This window comes from Pan paniscus, chromosome 9, assembly GCF_029289425.2.
Source record: "Pan paniscus chromosome 9, NHGRI_mPanPan1-v2.0_pri, whole genome shotgun sequence".
In the NCBI taxonomy this organism is placed as follows: domain Eukaryota; kingdom Metazoa; phylum Chordata; class Mammalia; order Primates; family Hominidae; genus Pan; species Pan paniscus.
In genome coordinates this window covers 46,824,988-46,837,953 of record NC_073258.2, presented here as the reverse complement: position 1 = coordinate 46,837,953, position 12,966 = coordinate 46,824,988, and the positions used below count along the sequence as shown (strand labels likewise).

The 12,966-nt window shown below is 54.5% G+C and overlaps 1 protein-coding gene across 1 annotated transcript in view; it reads right to left on the bottom strand.

Annotated features, from left to right (window-relative positions):
- Positions 1-1,793: 1,793 nt before the first annotated feature.
- Positions 1,794-12,966, bottom strand: part of CD82 (CD82 molecule) — a 55,578-nt gene continuing 44,405 nt past the window's right edge. Inside the window, exons 7-10 of the mRNA XM_003808220.6 lie at positions 6,782-6,883; positions 3,790-3,993; positions 3,432-3,515; positions 1,794-3,106 (exon numbers count right to left, since the gene is read on the bottom strand). Of these exons, the coding sequence (XP_003808268.1) occupies positions 3,029-3,106; positions 3,432-3,515; positions 3,790-3,993; positions 6,782-6,883 (468 nt within the window). The 3' untranslated portion in view covers positions 1,794-3,028. The remainder of the gene's footprint in view (positions 3,107-3,431; positions 3,516-3,789; positions 3,994-6,781; positions 6,884-12,966) is intronic.

The window sequence follows — 12,966 nt, the reverse complement described above, 5'->3', positions numbered from 1 at the left end:
AGGTTGAAATGAGGAACCCAGCAGGCTCAGAGCTCACAGTGACCAGATTTCACAAAAGCGAGGGTCAGAGCCTCACACTACACATGTCCTGGGGCTGTTCTGGGAAATCTGGAAGGGCAGGAGCCAGTGGAGCCAGGAGGATGGTCTTTGAAGTCAGATACGTGGGGTTCAAATCCTGGCTCTGGCCCCTTCCAGCTGTGAGCTCTGGGCAGGATGGACGTGTCAGAGGAAGCAGCCCACCCCTTCGCTAACTTCTGACGTTTTCTCAGTCCTCTATTTTGCAAACAGCTTTGAGCCCACCCTCAGCCTGCCAGGCCCCGTGTCGCACAGGAAGATGGAGATGGAGCTGGACTCAAACTCAGGTCCCCTTGCTCCCAGTGAGAAAGCATTTATGAAAAGACACCCAACAGCTCTCTGCTACCCTTCCTGAGGGTGGAAGCTGTGGGGGGCCAGGGAAGTCAGGCCAGGTGGAACCATCGACATTTTCCTCTCCTGCCCCCATCCCAGAGGGAGGCGACCAAGGCCACAGAGGGACCCACAGCCGACCCCACCGCTGACACCTCCTCAGCTGCCACATTCGCTGGGAGGTCATCACGTGGCTTGGGACAGACATTACTCCAGGTCTGAAAATCTTCCGGAATCAACGCAAAGGGGTGCAAATAGGCAAATTCCTTGTCCCCACCCTAGATCTGCAGCGCCAGAATCCTTGAGCCTTGGAATCTGCATTTTCACAAGTGCTTCCACTGGAGTGGGACGCTGGCAGGCCCCGCGTTGGCGAAACTGGGAGTAACCACGGAACCTTTGGGCTCTGCCGGGCTCCTAGGCTGAGGCTGCAGCGCCGCCTGGTGGTCCCTGCTGAAACACCACTCTAGCCGCCGCCCCGCCTGGCCCCACTGCAGGGAGGCAAGAGTTCCCCTACCCACTGGCTCCAGAAATGAGAGAAGGTGGGGCAAGTGCCCTCTGGACTTCATGACGCCAGGCAAGGGGCATGCTGGGGCTCAGTCGTCAGAGCCGTGCACAAGTAAGAGCAAGCTTCTTTTTCTTTTTCTCTCTCTCTTTGTTGTTTTCTTTTTCTTCCTTTCTTCTTTTTTGACAGATTCTCGCTCTGTTGCCCAGGCTGAAGTGCAGTGGCACAATCTTGGCTCACTGCAACCTCCATCCCCCAGGTTCAAGCAATTCTCCTTCCTCAGCCTCCTGAGTAGCTGGCATTACAGGCGTGCACCACCACACTCGGCTAATTTCTGTATTTTTTGGAGAGATGGGGTTTCACCATGTTGGCCAGGTTGGACTCGAACTCCTGACCTCAAGTGATCCACCTGCCTCAGCCTCCCAAAGTCTCACATTTCATCTTTAAAAGTCCCCTGAATTCTGCACATCTTACTCCATCACATTTCTTTAGTATGAAAATGTTTCCTTCCACAAATCTTTGCAGAAACGGATGCTCTAGAAAGCGATGCCAAGTTTATCCTGTGGCTTCCCTGTCCCCCATCACCAGCCCACTTTTGTGTAGCTTCTGGGGGCACCCATACACTAGTTTCAGAAGCAGGAATTGAGAGGTACAATCTATACCTCTCTTAGCACCAAATCAAACTCCAGGCACCCCAGCATGCAGGCAGGCCCATCAGAGCCTGGCCCATCATGGTCCTAAGGTTCAGGCTGCAGAGGCAGATGCCTGCCGGGAGGGCAGAGCAGTGAGGGGTCCAGCAGTCTCCAGCAGACCCAGCCACTCTGCTCGCACCCTCTGCCCTGGGTCCTCCCCTGCCCCAGGAAGCAGCATCCCTACCATTCCAGACTAGACTGTTATAAATCCTCTTTAATAGTCTTAGAATCTTGAGTGTGTTTTACAGAATGGTGCACACGAAGCCCCCTCCCCTCTCCCCCCTACAAGGCACAGCCTCACCCAGCCCACTCCCCAGGGGCCAGAGGACAGCTTGCCAAGAAAGGCCAGCCCACCTTCTCCCAGGAGAAGCCATCCTCCTCCTCCCTGCCCCTGGCCAGCTCCGGACCCTGGAGAATACAGGACCAGCTCTGTGCCATGCCCCCAAGGACTCACCTGTCCCTAAGCAGCTCAGGGCCAAGCCAGATCCCCTTACCCAGGCAGACCCCCTCCAGCCCAGCTCCCCTAGGCCCTGTCCCTAGCACATGGCCCAGGCTAATCTGAGCTGTCTAGATGGACCTGCATCAGGCCTGGGGAAGGGGTGCCACCCCTTAATATCAGGTAAAACCCACCCTCTCCCCTCTCCCACTGCCTTCAATATAATTGTGAAAAATAAAGATATAAATGTCATAGTGGGAAATAAGTTGACCCACCCAGTAGGCAGTCTCCTGACAGCCCAGAGTGCCTTATCTAACGCCCTCCCCTCCCCTTTTTTTTTTTTTTTTTTTTTTTTTGAGACAGAGTCTCGTTCTGTCCCCCAGGCTGGAGTGCAGTAGCGCGATATCAGCTCACTGCAACCTCTGCTCCCGGGTTCACACCATTCTCCTGCCTCAGCCTCCCAAGTAGCTGGGACTACAGGTGCCCGCCACCGTGCCCGGCTAAATTTTTTTTTGTATTTTTAGTAGAGACGGGGTTTCACCATGTTAGCCAGGATGGTCTCGATCTCCTGACTCGTGATCCACCCGCCTCGGCCTCCCAAAGTGCTGGGATTACAGGCGTGAGCCACCGCGCCCGGCCCCCTCCTCCCCAGTTTTTCATACAGTTGCCCCTATACAATATACACACCCTTGAGGGCAGGTAGAAGTCCAGCCCACCTGCACCAGGGACGCTGCGGGGAGCATTTTTCTCTGAGTTGCTAAGAGAACCCTGATGGGCGGTGAGCAGAGGAACCACAGAACAGCCAGGGCTCAAGGCTGGCAGCGGATAGGCCAGGAGAGATCGCTAGGCCACAGAAAGCCCCCTACTTTCAGTCAGGGTGGGCAAGAGGGTCTTCGCAGTGAAGTGGCAGGCAGGCCTGGAGGAGGGAGCCAGGGAGACCCCTGGGAGCCCTGAGGTCGGGGGCCAGGCAGGGAGATGGGGATAGCAGCTGCCTCAGTACTTGGGGACCTTGCTGTAGTCTTCGGAATGGACGTGCCGGCACAAGCAGATGGACAGGACCATCCCCAGGAGCTGTGGGGAGAGGCGGAGAGTCAGAGGGAGGCTGGGTGTCCTGGCCTCAGACGCCCCAGCCTCGCCATCCAGGTTTACATGGGGATTAAGTGGATCCTCAACTTGAGCCTCACAACCACCCTGTGATGCAGGCAGCAGAGGGAGGCCCAGAGCAGGGCAGTGCTTTGTCTGAGGTCACACAGCCAGACAGTGCTCAGACCAGAGGGCCTCTGGAAGCTGATGGGGTGCTGGCCCCCTCGGCCACCACCTCCCCAAGGAGATCAGCAGAACAGAGACAACCCAGGAGGACCTGGGATGGAGAAGGGATGGGGGAGGGGGCTCAGACCTCGATGACGGCCACACCCACGCCCACGCCGAGGATGATGCCCAGGTTCTCCTGCAGCCACGCCTGCACCTTCTCCATGCAGCCCTGCAAGGGCAGAATGCGGTCACATCACCCCGCTCTGCACCATCCCACCCCACCATGCAGAACCACTGAGAGCCCCCCAGTCCCAGCCCGGAAGCCCCTACAGAGGGCTCTGCCTGTTCCTTGAATGAATACATTAACAAAGAAGTAGATGAAGGTACAAATGACAGATGAATCAAGGGAAGGAACTAAATGCAGGAAGGAATTGCTGAGCAGTAGCCCAGATGGCCCCCAACGCCCTCGGAGCCCCGCCCCTGATCCGCAGCCCCCCGCACACCTCCTGGTACACAGGCCAGTCCTCAGGGTGGTTGCCACTCTGGGTCCTGTTGCCGGGGGCCTCACAGAAGCCCTTCCTCACAGAAAGGCTGTTGTCCTCTTCCCCCTTGACTTCGCAGGAACAGGGGTAGGTGACCTCAGGGCGATTCATGAGCTCAGCGTTGTGTGTCCAGTTGTAGAAGCTGACCCAGCCACAGCACTTCACCTGGGCAAGGCAGGGGACAGACTGCTTGTGCTCACGGCTCACCCCAGGCAGGCTGCCCTCCTGGCAGAGGCAGGACCTCCCCAGGACAGAGACTGAGATATGCCACTTCCAGGCCCCTGGTCCTAGCCGCACCATCATAAACTACAAGTACAGCAGAAAAATCAAAACCAGGACCAGCAAAAATACAAAGCAGAGTAGGAAAGAAGTTCAAGTTGAAGGAGTGCAGGTGTGCAGGGCACAAGGAGAATGGACGGCAGACAGTTCACAGTGCAGGGTTTAAAGTCAGGCTACTGGGTTACAATCCCAGCCCTGCCGCCTACCAGCTGAGCAACCTCCATCAAGGAACTAGCCTCAGTTTCCTCATCTGTAAATGGGGATAATTAAAATCCCCAACTCACAGGGCTATCACAAGGACTAAATGGGATGAGGCAGGCAAAGTACCCAGCATAGGTGTGGGGAGCACAATAAGCTTAGGAAAGGCCGTTCAACTTTAGTGCAGGAGTTGAGATTTGCCTCTGAGCTTCCTGGTGAAAAGGAAAAAAAGTGAAAAGTGAAAAAGGAGACGGGGTCAATTCCGCCTTTTTTTTTTTTTTTCCCCTGAGACAGAGTCTTGCTCAGTCACCCAGGCTGGAGTGCAGCAGCATGATCTTGGCTCACTGCAACCTCCACCTCCGGGGTTCAAACGATTCTCCTGCTTCAGCCTCCTGAGTAGCTGGGATTACAGGCACTCGCCATCACGCCCGGCTAATGTTTGTATTTTTAGTAGAGACGGGGTTTCACCATGTTGGCCAGGCTGGTCTTGAACTCCTGACCTCAAGTGATCCGCCCACCTCGGCCTCCCAAAGTGCTGGGATTACAGGTGTGAGCCACCTTGGCTAGCTGGTCAATTCTGCCATTTTAAAGGAGAAAATGCTCTAGTTCTAGAGAGAAGAAAGCCTTTCCGGGCTCTGTGTGCTAAAGGAGGTCTCTGTGTGTGAATCCCCACAATGCTGGGGGTTCCTGGGAGGATTCAATGGGATAGCCACGGTCACAGCAGGGGTCAATTCCTGGACCGCTTCCTTCCTAGCTCCGAGGGGTGTCGCCTGACCAGTAGCCAGTGGCCAGCAGGGGGCGTGCCAGGCACACTCAGAAATGCTCAGCTCCAGGCAGTTTCTAATCCAGGTTTACAGGTGCTTGTTCCAGCAGCCGGGCTGCCTCCTCTCTCCAAGAAAAGGCTGGCACCTCTGAGGGGTGCACAGGTCTGCAAGGCTGGGGGCACCCACAGGCCATCCTACACCAGAGCAAAATGAGGCAGGTCTCCTTGGCCCGTCTACGACAGAGCCTCCTTCCAAGCAACTCCTTGGCCTGACTCCGGCTGTACCTGGTCCCCAGCAGCACACGCCACCTCCGCCTGTGTCTCCATGGATGTGCATGGTGACTAAAACATCACCACCAACATACCACATAATAAATGCTGCCTAAGTGCTTCAGGTTTTAACAATGTATCTCACACGGCATGGGTCAGTAGCCCCATTGTATAGATGAGGAGGCAGGCTCAGCAAAGGTCTAGCGGCTGTGGCAGTGTTAGCACTCCAGGCCTTGGGAGTCTGACTTACCACCAGCCTAAGCAGCATCTGACAGCATCAGAATCATCTAGAACCAGCCAATGACTTTCCAGGGTAAGATGCTTACCACCTCCCAAGGGACCCACTTCTCCTCCCAGGTCCCTTGTCAGGTGGCACTGGTTTATGTCACTGGTGACATCCAGACTTTGCTAAAATTAGCAAAGTCTCAGCAATTGTGGGTCAAACTACATATGCGACCAAAACATTTCCTTGTGTGCACCAAGCCTTCCAGCTGCCACAACCCCCACACCTGATCTCCTCGGTCAGGGCCAGAAAACATCGCTCTCCCCTTCCTCCACTCAGAAAATGGCCATGTCCATGTCACCTAGATGGAGTGTCCTCTCTGCAAACTCTCCTGGTGCCCCAGAGTCAGGCTTTCTCCTGCTGCCCATGCCCTTTATACTCCACATCCCTCCCCTGAGGTGTCAACAGGCCCTAAGTGACCACTGTGTCCTGCGCCCTCACAGGATTGCAGAACAGAGATGTCAGGTCCCAGCCAAGGGCACATACAGCATCCGGGACCACAAGAAAGGAGAGCCAGGTGGTCATTGGATCACTATTGAGACAGGCTGGGAACCTGGTCAGTCTATCTGTTGGTCAGTCGGTCAGTCCGTCCGTCCGTCCATCCATCCACCCATCCATCCATCCATCTCTCTCACTTTAATGGAGGTATAATACACATGAACTAATGGGCACACATTCAGCTTGGTGCATTTTTACGTATGTGCACATACTGGTGAAACCAGTATCAAGATTTGGCTAAAATACTCCTTTCGCCCTAGAAGGCTCCCCAACACCTCCCCAGCTAGTGCCCTTCCCCGGAGGCAGCCTTCACTGGGACTTCTCAGCATATCAGCCTTGGCACCCAGTTTCCTAAAACCCAGAGTGGAGCTCCCAACGCTCCCCAGTGTAGCTTGAGATAAGAGGGCTGACAACTGCCCCCATGCTCTCTGGCCCCAAATGGGAGCACAGAGCTGTGAAGCTGCCTCTGAGTCTCTGGGCCCCCTGAGCAGGGAGCTGTGGTGCTAACTGGGGTGCCCTGCCCCCATAGAAGCACACTCTCCTACAAACTGTCAGGCACACACGAGCACTGCAGATGCCAGTCCCAGACATGTGGGTGCACAGAGCCCCAAATGCAGGGACACCCAGGCCAGAGAGCCTCCTGCAGCCCCGCCCCACCTCACCTGAGCCTGCACATAGTCCCAGGCATCCTGCAGGCTGTCCTCGCGACTGCTGTTGTAGTCTCGAATGAGCTCAGTCACGATGCCGCCCATCTCCTGCTTCAGCTGCAGGGGGAAGGACAAAGGTCAGGGTCAGATTTCCTGAAATCTGTGCCCACCTGTGGTCACCCCTACTTAAACTGCCTCCCCCCGTTCCCCTCAGCAACCCTGGGACACACTCATGGCTCCAGCCACTTTCCTGGCGCTCCCAGGGTGCCGGATGCAGGCAGTGCCAACCACTCCTGCCCCACTATCTCTTCGGCGCTTGGCAGCAGCCTGGCCCTGTAAACATCAATATTCTCATGTCACTGCTGAAAACCCTGTAGGGGCCTCCCACCTCCAGGGCAGTTCCCACCGTCATTGTCCCCGTAACAGCCTAGGAGGTCCTACACCACTTGTCTGCCTCCCCAGGCCTTCTGTCCTCTGTTCTTCCTCCCTCTGCTTCAACTGACTAGATTTCCGTGCTGTCTTTGTGCCAGGCACACTCCTGCCTTGGGGCCTTTGCACCTGCTGTTCCCATCGCCTGGAACGCTCTTCCCCTAGACATTAACATGGCTCACCCTCTGCTTCCTTCAGGGCTCTGCTCCAATGTCACCTCCTCAGAAAGGCCTTACCAGACCACTCTACAAAATATCAGCCCTTCCCCATCCCCTCTCCCCCAACCAATCAACCACCCCTCCCCGGCCTCCCTTAACCCACAAGGGAAAGCATGCTGTATTTCTCTTTAGAGCACTGACGTTACACGCTTGTTGGTTTTCAGGGCTTATCATCTCTCTCCACTAGCACATCAGCTCTGTGGGGGCAGGGACCACATCTGGCACGCTCACTACAGGGTCCCCCGTGGCTAGCGCCAAGCCTGGCACAGAATAGTTGTGCGGGGTACGTGAATGCTGAATGCACACCTAACCACCACGGTCTGCCAGGCACCAGAGCCAGACCCATGCAACTTCTTGGTGAATCCTTACACCTCCCACAGGGCAGCTTCAGGGAGAAGGAGGGACAGGGAGGAAAGCCCAGTTCAGCTTCCTTCTTCCAAGGACCAGAGTGCAGCCTCTCCAAACAGGGCCCCCAAGACAGCAGGGTAGATGCCTGGAGGGGGCCCCAAGACTGGGGGACCTGGAACTTCGGTATCAACTATATGGTCAAAAGATCCTCCCTCTATGTAGTCATGGTGGTGGGTGCCTGTAATCCCAGCTACTCAGGAGGCTGAGACAGGAGAATTGCTTGAACCCAGGAGGTGGAGGTTGCAGTGAGTCGAGATCGCACCACTGCACTCCAGCCTGGGCGACAGAGTAAGAGTCCATCTCAAAAAACAAAAAACAAAAACAACAACAACAAAAAACAAAACAGAAAAGATCCTCCCTCACCCCTTCCCAAGCCCCAAGCCAGCAGTGCCAGCCAGCCGGAGTGTGAGGTCAGTTGCCTTTCTGGGACCTGGCTACTTGCCCCAGAGTTCCAAAAAAAATCTCACTTTTTTTTTTGTTTTGCTTTGTTTTTTTGAGACACGGTCTCCTTGTCACCCAGGCTAGAGGGCAGTGGCAGGATCTCAGTTCACTGCAACTTCTGCCTCCTGGGGTTAAGCAATCCTCTCACTTCAGCCTCCCAGGTAGCTGGGGCTACAGGCACGAGTCACCATGCCCGGCTAATTTTTGTATTTTTAGTAGGGACAGGGTCTCGCCATGTTGCCCTGGCTGGTCTCGAACTCCTGACCTCAAGTGATCCACCCAGCTCAGCCTCCCAATGTGCTGGGATTACAGGCCTGAGACACCTCTCCTGGCCCAAATCTACATCTTGCCCATGCTGGTCCTCACCCTGCTCAGGAATTAAGGGTTCCTCCTTGTGGTGGAGAGCAGCACCTGCTCTCAGCTAACCCCACAGAGAAAACACTGATTTACAAAGCAGGCAGAGAAGGGGTTTCTAAATAAGTCAGTTGTGCAAAGGGAGGCAAACCCAGAGCCCGCTGAGGGCAGGGCCTCCCTCAGTGATAAGCAGGCCTGGGTGGGAGGGGAGCCTCCAAGAGCCAGCCCCTGCCTGGCTCCACCTAGCCTCTCACATGGACCTTGCCCAGAGACCTTTCAGGGCAAATGCATGGTTGGACTGGTCATGGCAGTGGGGGCGAGGGACCCTACAAGGCAGGGATGCCAAGGAGAAGGCCACACACCTTCCCACCTTGGTTCCTGAGAAGGAAGAACTGGGAGAAATGAGACAGGTACTTCCAGGTGGGGTTTCAGAGCCTGACTCCCAGGGAACCCTGTTGGTGGAGCTTCCGGCAGCTCCCCACGGGCAGTCCTTGAATGAACGCTGTGCTCAGAGAACCCATATCCTGCAGATGGACCTGCAGCCCTGGCTCCTCACCCAGCTCCCTTGGTTAAATTAATGCTGGGGCTGGCCACGGTGGCTCACATATGTAATTCCAGCACTTTGGGAGGCCAAGGTGGGCAGATTACGAGCTCAGGAGATCGAGACCATCCTGGCTAACATGGTGAAACTCCATCTCTACTAAAAAAAAATACTAAAAATTAGCTGGGTGTGATGGCAGGTGCCTGTAGTCCCAGCTACTCGGGAGACTGAGACAGAAGAATCGCTTGAACCCGAGAGGTGGAGGTTGCAGTGAGCCGAGATCACGCCACTGCACTCCAGCCTGGGTGACAGAGCGAGACTCCATCTAAAAAAAAAAAAAAAATTAATGCTGGGAAACCAGCCTCTGATGACGCTCCCTGCCCTTCTCTCAATAAAGCTCTCAGCATAATATTTAAAAAAAAAAAAAAAGCCCTTATACAGAGTTCTGCAATTTACAAAGCTTTCCTGTCAGTAATTAATCCCAACACTAATAGTGGCTTTTATCAAATGTTTGTTATGTACCTGGTGCTGTGGTAAGCACTTTAAATGTATTATCTCAACTGAATCTTCACAGCAGACCTATGGCCTAGGTATTCACCCCATTCCCTCATTATAGAGATGCAGAAAACAAACCCAGAGAGGTTAATTAACTTGCCCAAAGTCACACAGCCAACATGCGGAAGAAGTGAGGTTTGCACACAGGCTTGGCTGATTTCAGAACCCAGGTTTTTACCTATTAAGCTTTATTGGCATTTAAACCACACGGCTATACCCAGTTTTAACCAGGGCCCAGAAAAGCTAAGTGGTTTGCCTGAGTCACATAGCTGGGGCTGTCTGCCAGGTGATCTGACATCTCGGGTCCACCTCTCAACCCCAGTGGGTGGGTGATCCCCACGGTGTGGAAAGGAGGGGCTCTCTAGAAGCATCTGTGCGGAAAGCTGCCTCTCCCACATCCTTCCCCACCCACCCAGCTTCCTCACAACATGTTGCACTGAGGCTCTGTTTAAACCCCAGCGTGGTTGTCACAGCAGCCTGGACTTCCCTGTTTCTCTCCCAGGCTCCCTGAAATGAGAAGGTGATGGAAGCTGGGTGGTTTCCACCTAGATGGGTGGTTTCCATGGAAACACCACAACATCTTTCAGTCCAGAATGTGGTTGAGGGACACACCTGGGCCACGGGGACCATGGCCACAGGGGCTGGTTCAGCTTGGAGCTGATGCTCAGGAGGCCTGTGCTGGGAGTGCAGGGAGGTCACCCTGGCAACCAGGTAGCTACTGAGACAAAAAGGACAGGGAGGTAGCAGGAGAAGACATTCATGAGCTCCCTCCATCCCCCCAGGGACCGCTCCATTGTTTCTGCCTGCCCTGCAGAAACCCACTCCTTGGATGTAACCACCCTTCTATTTCTCCATGGAGCTGAGGAGGCCCCACTCCCTCGATGCCAGAAGCAGGCAAAAGACCTGGGCTGCCACTCAGTGCCATCCACATCACAGGCATGGCAAGTGGTTCAGAGATGGGCTTGAGACCCATGCTCACATACCCGGCCCTCTTTCCATCAATGTGGTAGGATGAGGACCTGGGCTACCCTCAGGCTCCACTGGGGACAGCCTGCCCGAGAAGGGAGTCAACAGAGGAGGGCAGGGCTGAAGGGTGAATAGGGACAGCAGCAGCCTTTGGGATCCAGCTGAGCCTTCTGCTGGCTCTGGCTACTTTCAGTTGAGTCACTGTCACATGCCATAAAGAGTCCTGCCCAGGGCCAGCTGCATAATTTACACCTAGTGCAAAGCAAAAATGCAGGGTCCCTTGTTTAAAAATTATTAAGAATTTCAGCTGGGCATGGTGGCTCACACGTGTAATCCCAACACTTTGGGAGGCCGAAATGGGCAGATCACTTGAGGTCAGGAGTTTGAGTTCAGTCTGGCCAACATGGTGAAACCCCATCTCTACTAAAAACACAAAAATTAGCTGGGCATGGTGGTGTGTGCCTGTAGTCCCAGCTACTTGGGAGGCTGAGGCAGGAGGATCACCTGAGCCCAGAAAGTGGAGGTTGCAGTGGGCCGAGATCATCCCACTGCACTCCAGCCTGGGCAACAGAGCAAGACTCTATCTCAAAAAGAAAAGAAAAAAAAAAAAGAATTTCAATACAGCAACAGCAGATTATCCTGTGTGACTGCATAGGTTGAATGCCGAGGAAGCCAGCCCTGTCTTCCCTGTCTCCCTCCCTCCCCATTTCTCAGAAGAGAAAAATGAGGCTCAGAGTTGGAGAAACTTCCCAAGATCACATAGATAGAAAGCAGCAGAGACATGACCAGACCTTGATCTGTGCAGCTCCAGGGACCCGGGATCTTAGCCTCGGCAAGCCGCCCACTGCCTCCCCATGACCCTGCTGTCCTCTGCATGGCTCTACTCACGTCCCACCCAAATGCTGAGCTTTGACTTCTCTTTTAGTGTGAATTTTCACAGAGTCAGAATTAGGAGAGACCTTTGCGTCCAGCAAATCATCCAAATGTTAGAGTCATGCTTTTTTAGGCTCTGCTTAAATGCTCCCTGCGATGGGGAAGTCAGTACCTCACACAATAGCATGTTGCGGAGTTGAGAGGCTCTTGATACAATTTAAGTTCTGCTCAAATGACTTCTACCCACTTGTATTAGTTCACATCCTCCTCCTCTCCCAGCTACCCAAGTCCCAGCTAGGACCACAGGAACAAATCAAATCCCTCTCTCGAAGGACACATGTCATCCAGATACTTGAGACTAGACTACATCGCCAGGGTAACTTTTTGGGCTCCTGTGCCCGCCCCTTGGGGTGCTGTGCAGACCTCTTGCCATGCTCTTTAAGGTGTGAAATCGCCCCTTATAATGAGGTACAAATGCATGAATTGGACCCACATCTTCCTGTCCTCTCCAGGTTTCCCACATGAGATGTTGGCAAATGCTTTGCTAGAATACAGATACACCAGCTCAGAGGCTGCATCCTAGTACCCTGATAGGAAATGAGGGCGCTTCCTGCATCTTTCCTGCAAGTCCAGCTGCAATCCACATAATTAGCTACCCCAGAATGCAGAGCCAGTGATCAGCGTGTGCTTCAGAGATTCTAGCCCAAGTGTCTTTCCATAATCCCTTTCCAGAGGGGTAGCCTGGACTCCTCCATTCCCTTCTCAACAGGGGAGAGAAAGGTCACCTCTCCCTGTCCCAGGCTCCAGCTGCTCTTCCTCCCTCTGCCCCATCGCAAGAGAACCCCAAGCCAGAGAATCAGGAAGTTCTAATTCAGCAAGCAGACAGTTCACAGAGAACCACACTGTCCCCTAGGAACCTGTCTCGCCACCTGTGTCTCACACATGAGGGTATGTGCGCACCAACAATTTGGGGCTTTCAGGGTGAGAGCAAGGAGGACAAGAAGGAAGTCACAGTTCCCCTGACCAACATCTCTGGGGAGTCGTCTGGCCAGCCACTGCCACTGTCACAGCCCCCACCTCTGGCTCCCAGCCAGGCCAAGTGAGCCCCTTCCCCTCCAATGTCTTCTGCTTGAGCGTGACAGCTCTCAGAGCTTCAGGGGCCTCCCTGGCACAGGTATGGCCTGCCAAGTGCACCCAGCTCAGCACCCGCACACCACAGGAAAGGGCAAACTGCATTCGCTTCCTTCTCACTCTTCCCACCTCCACTGTCTAGAGAGAACAAGTCAGAATCCCTGACTGCCTGCACTGGGCATGGCCCAAGAGCTCGCCTGTGGATCAGAGAGTCTGGGTAACTTATCCGAAGCCACACAGCAATCAGCGGCAGAGCCCACACTAAAACACAGGGCCCCTGAATC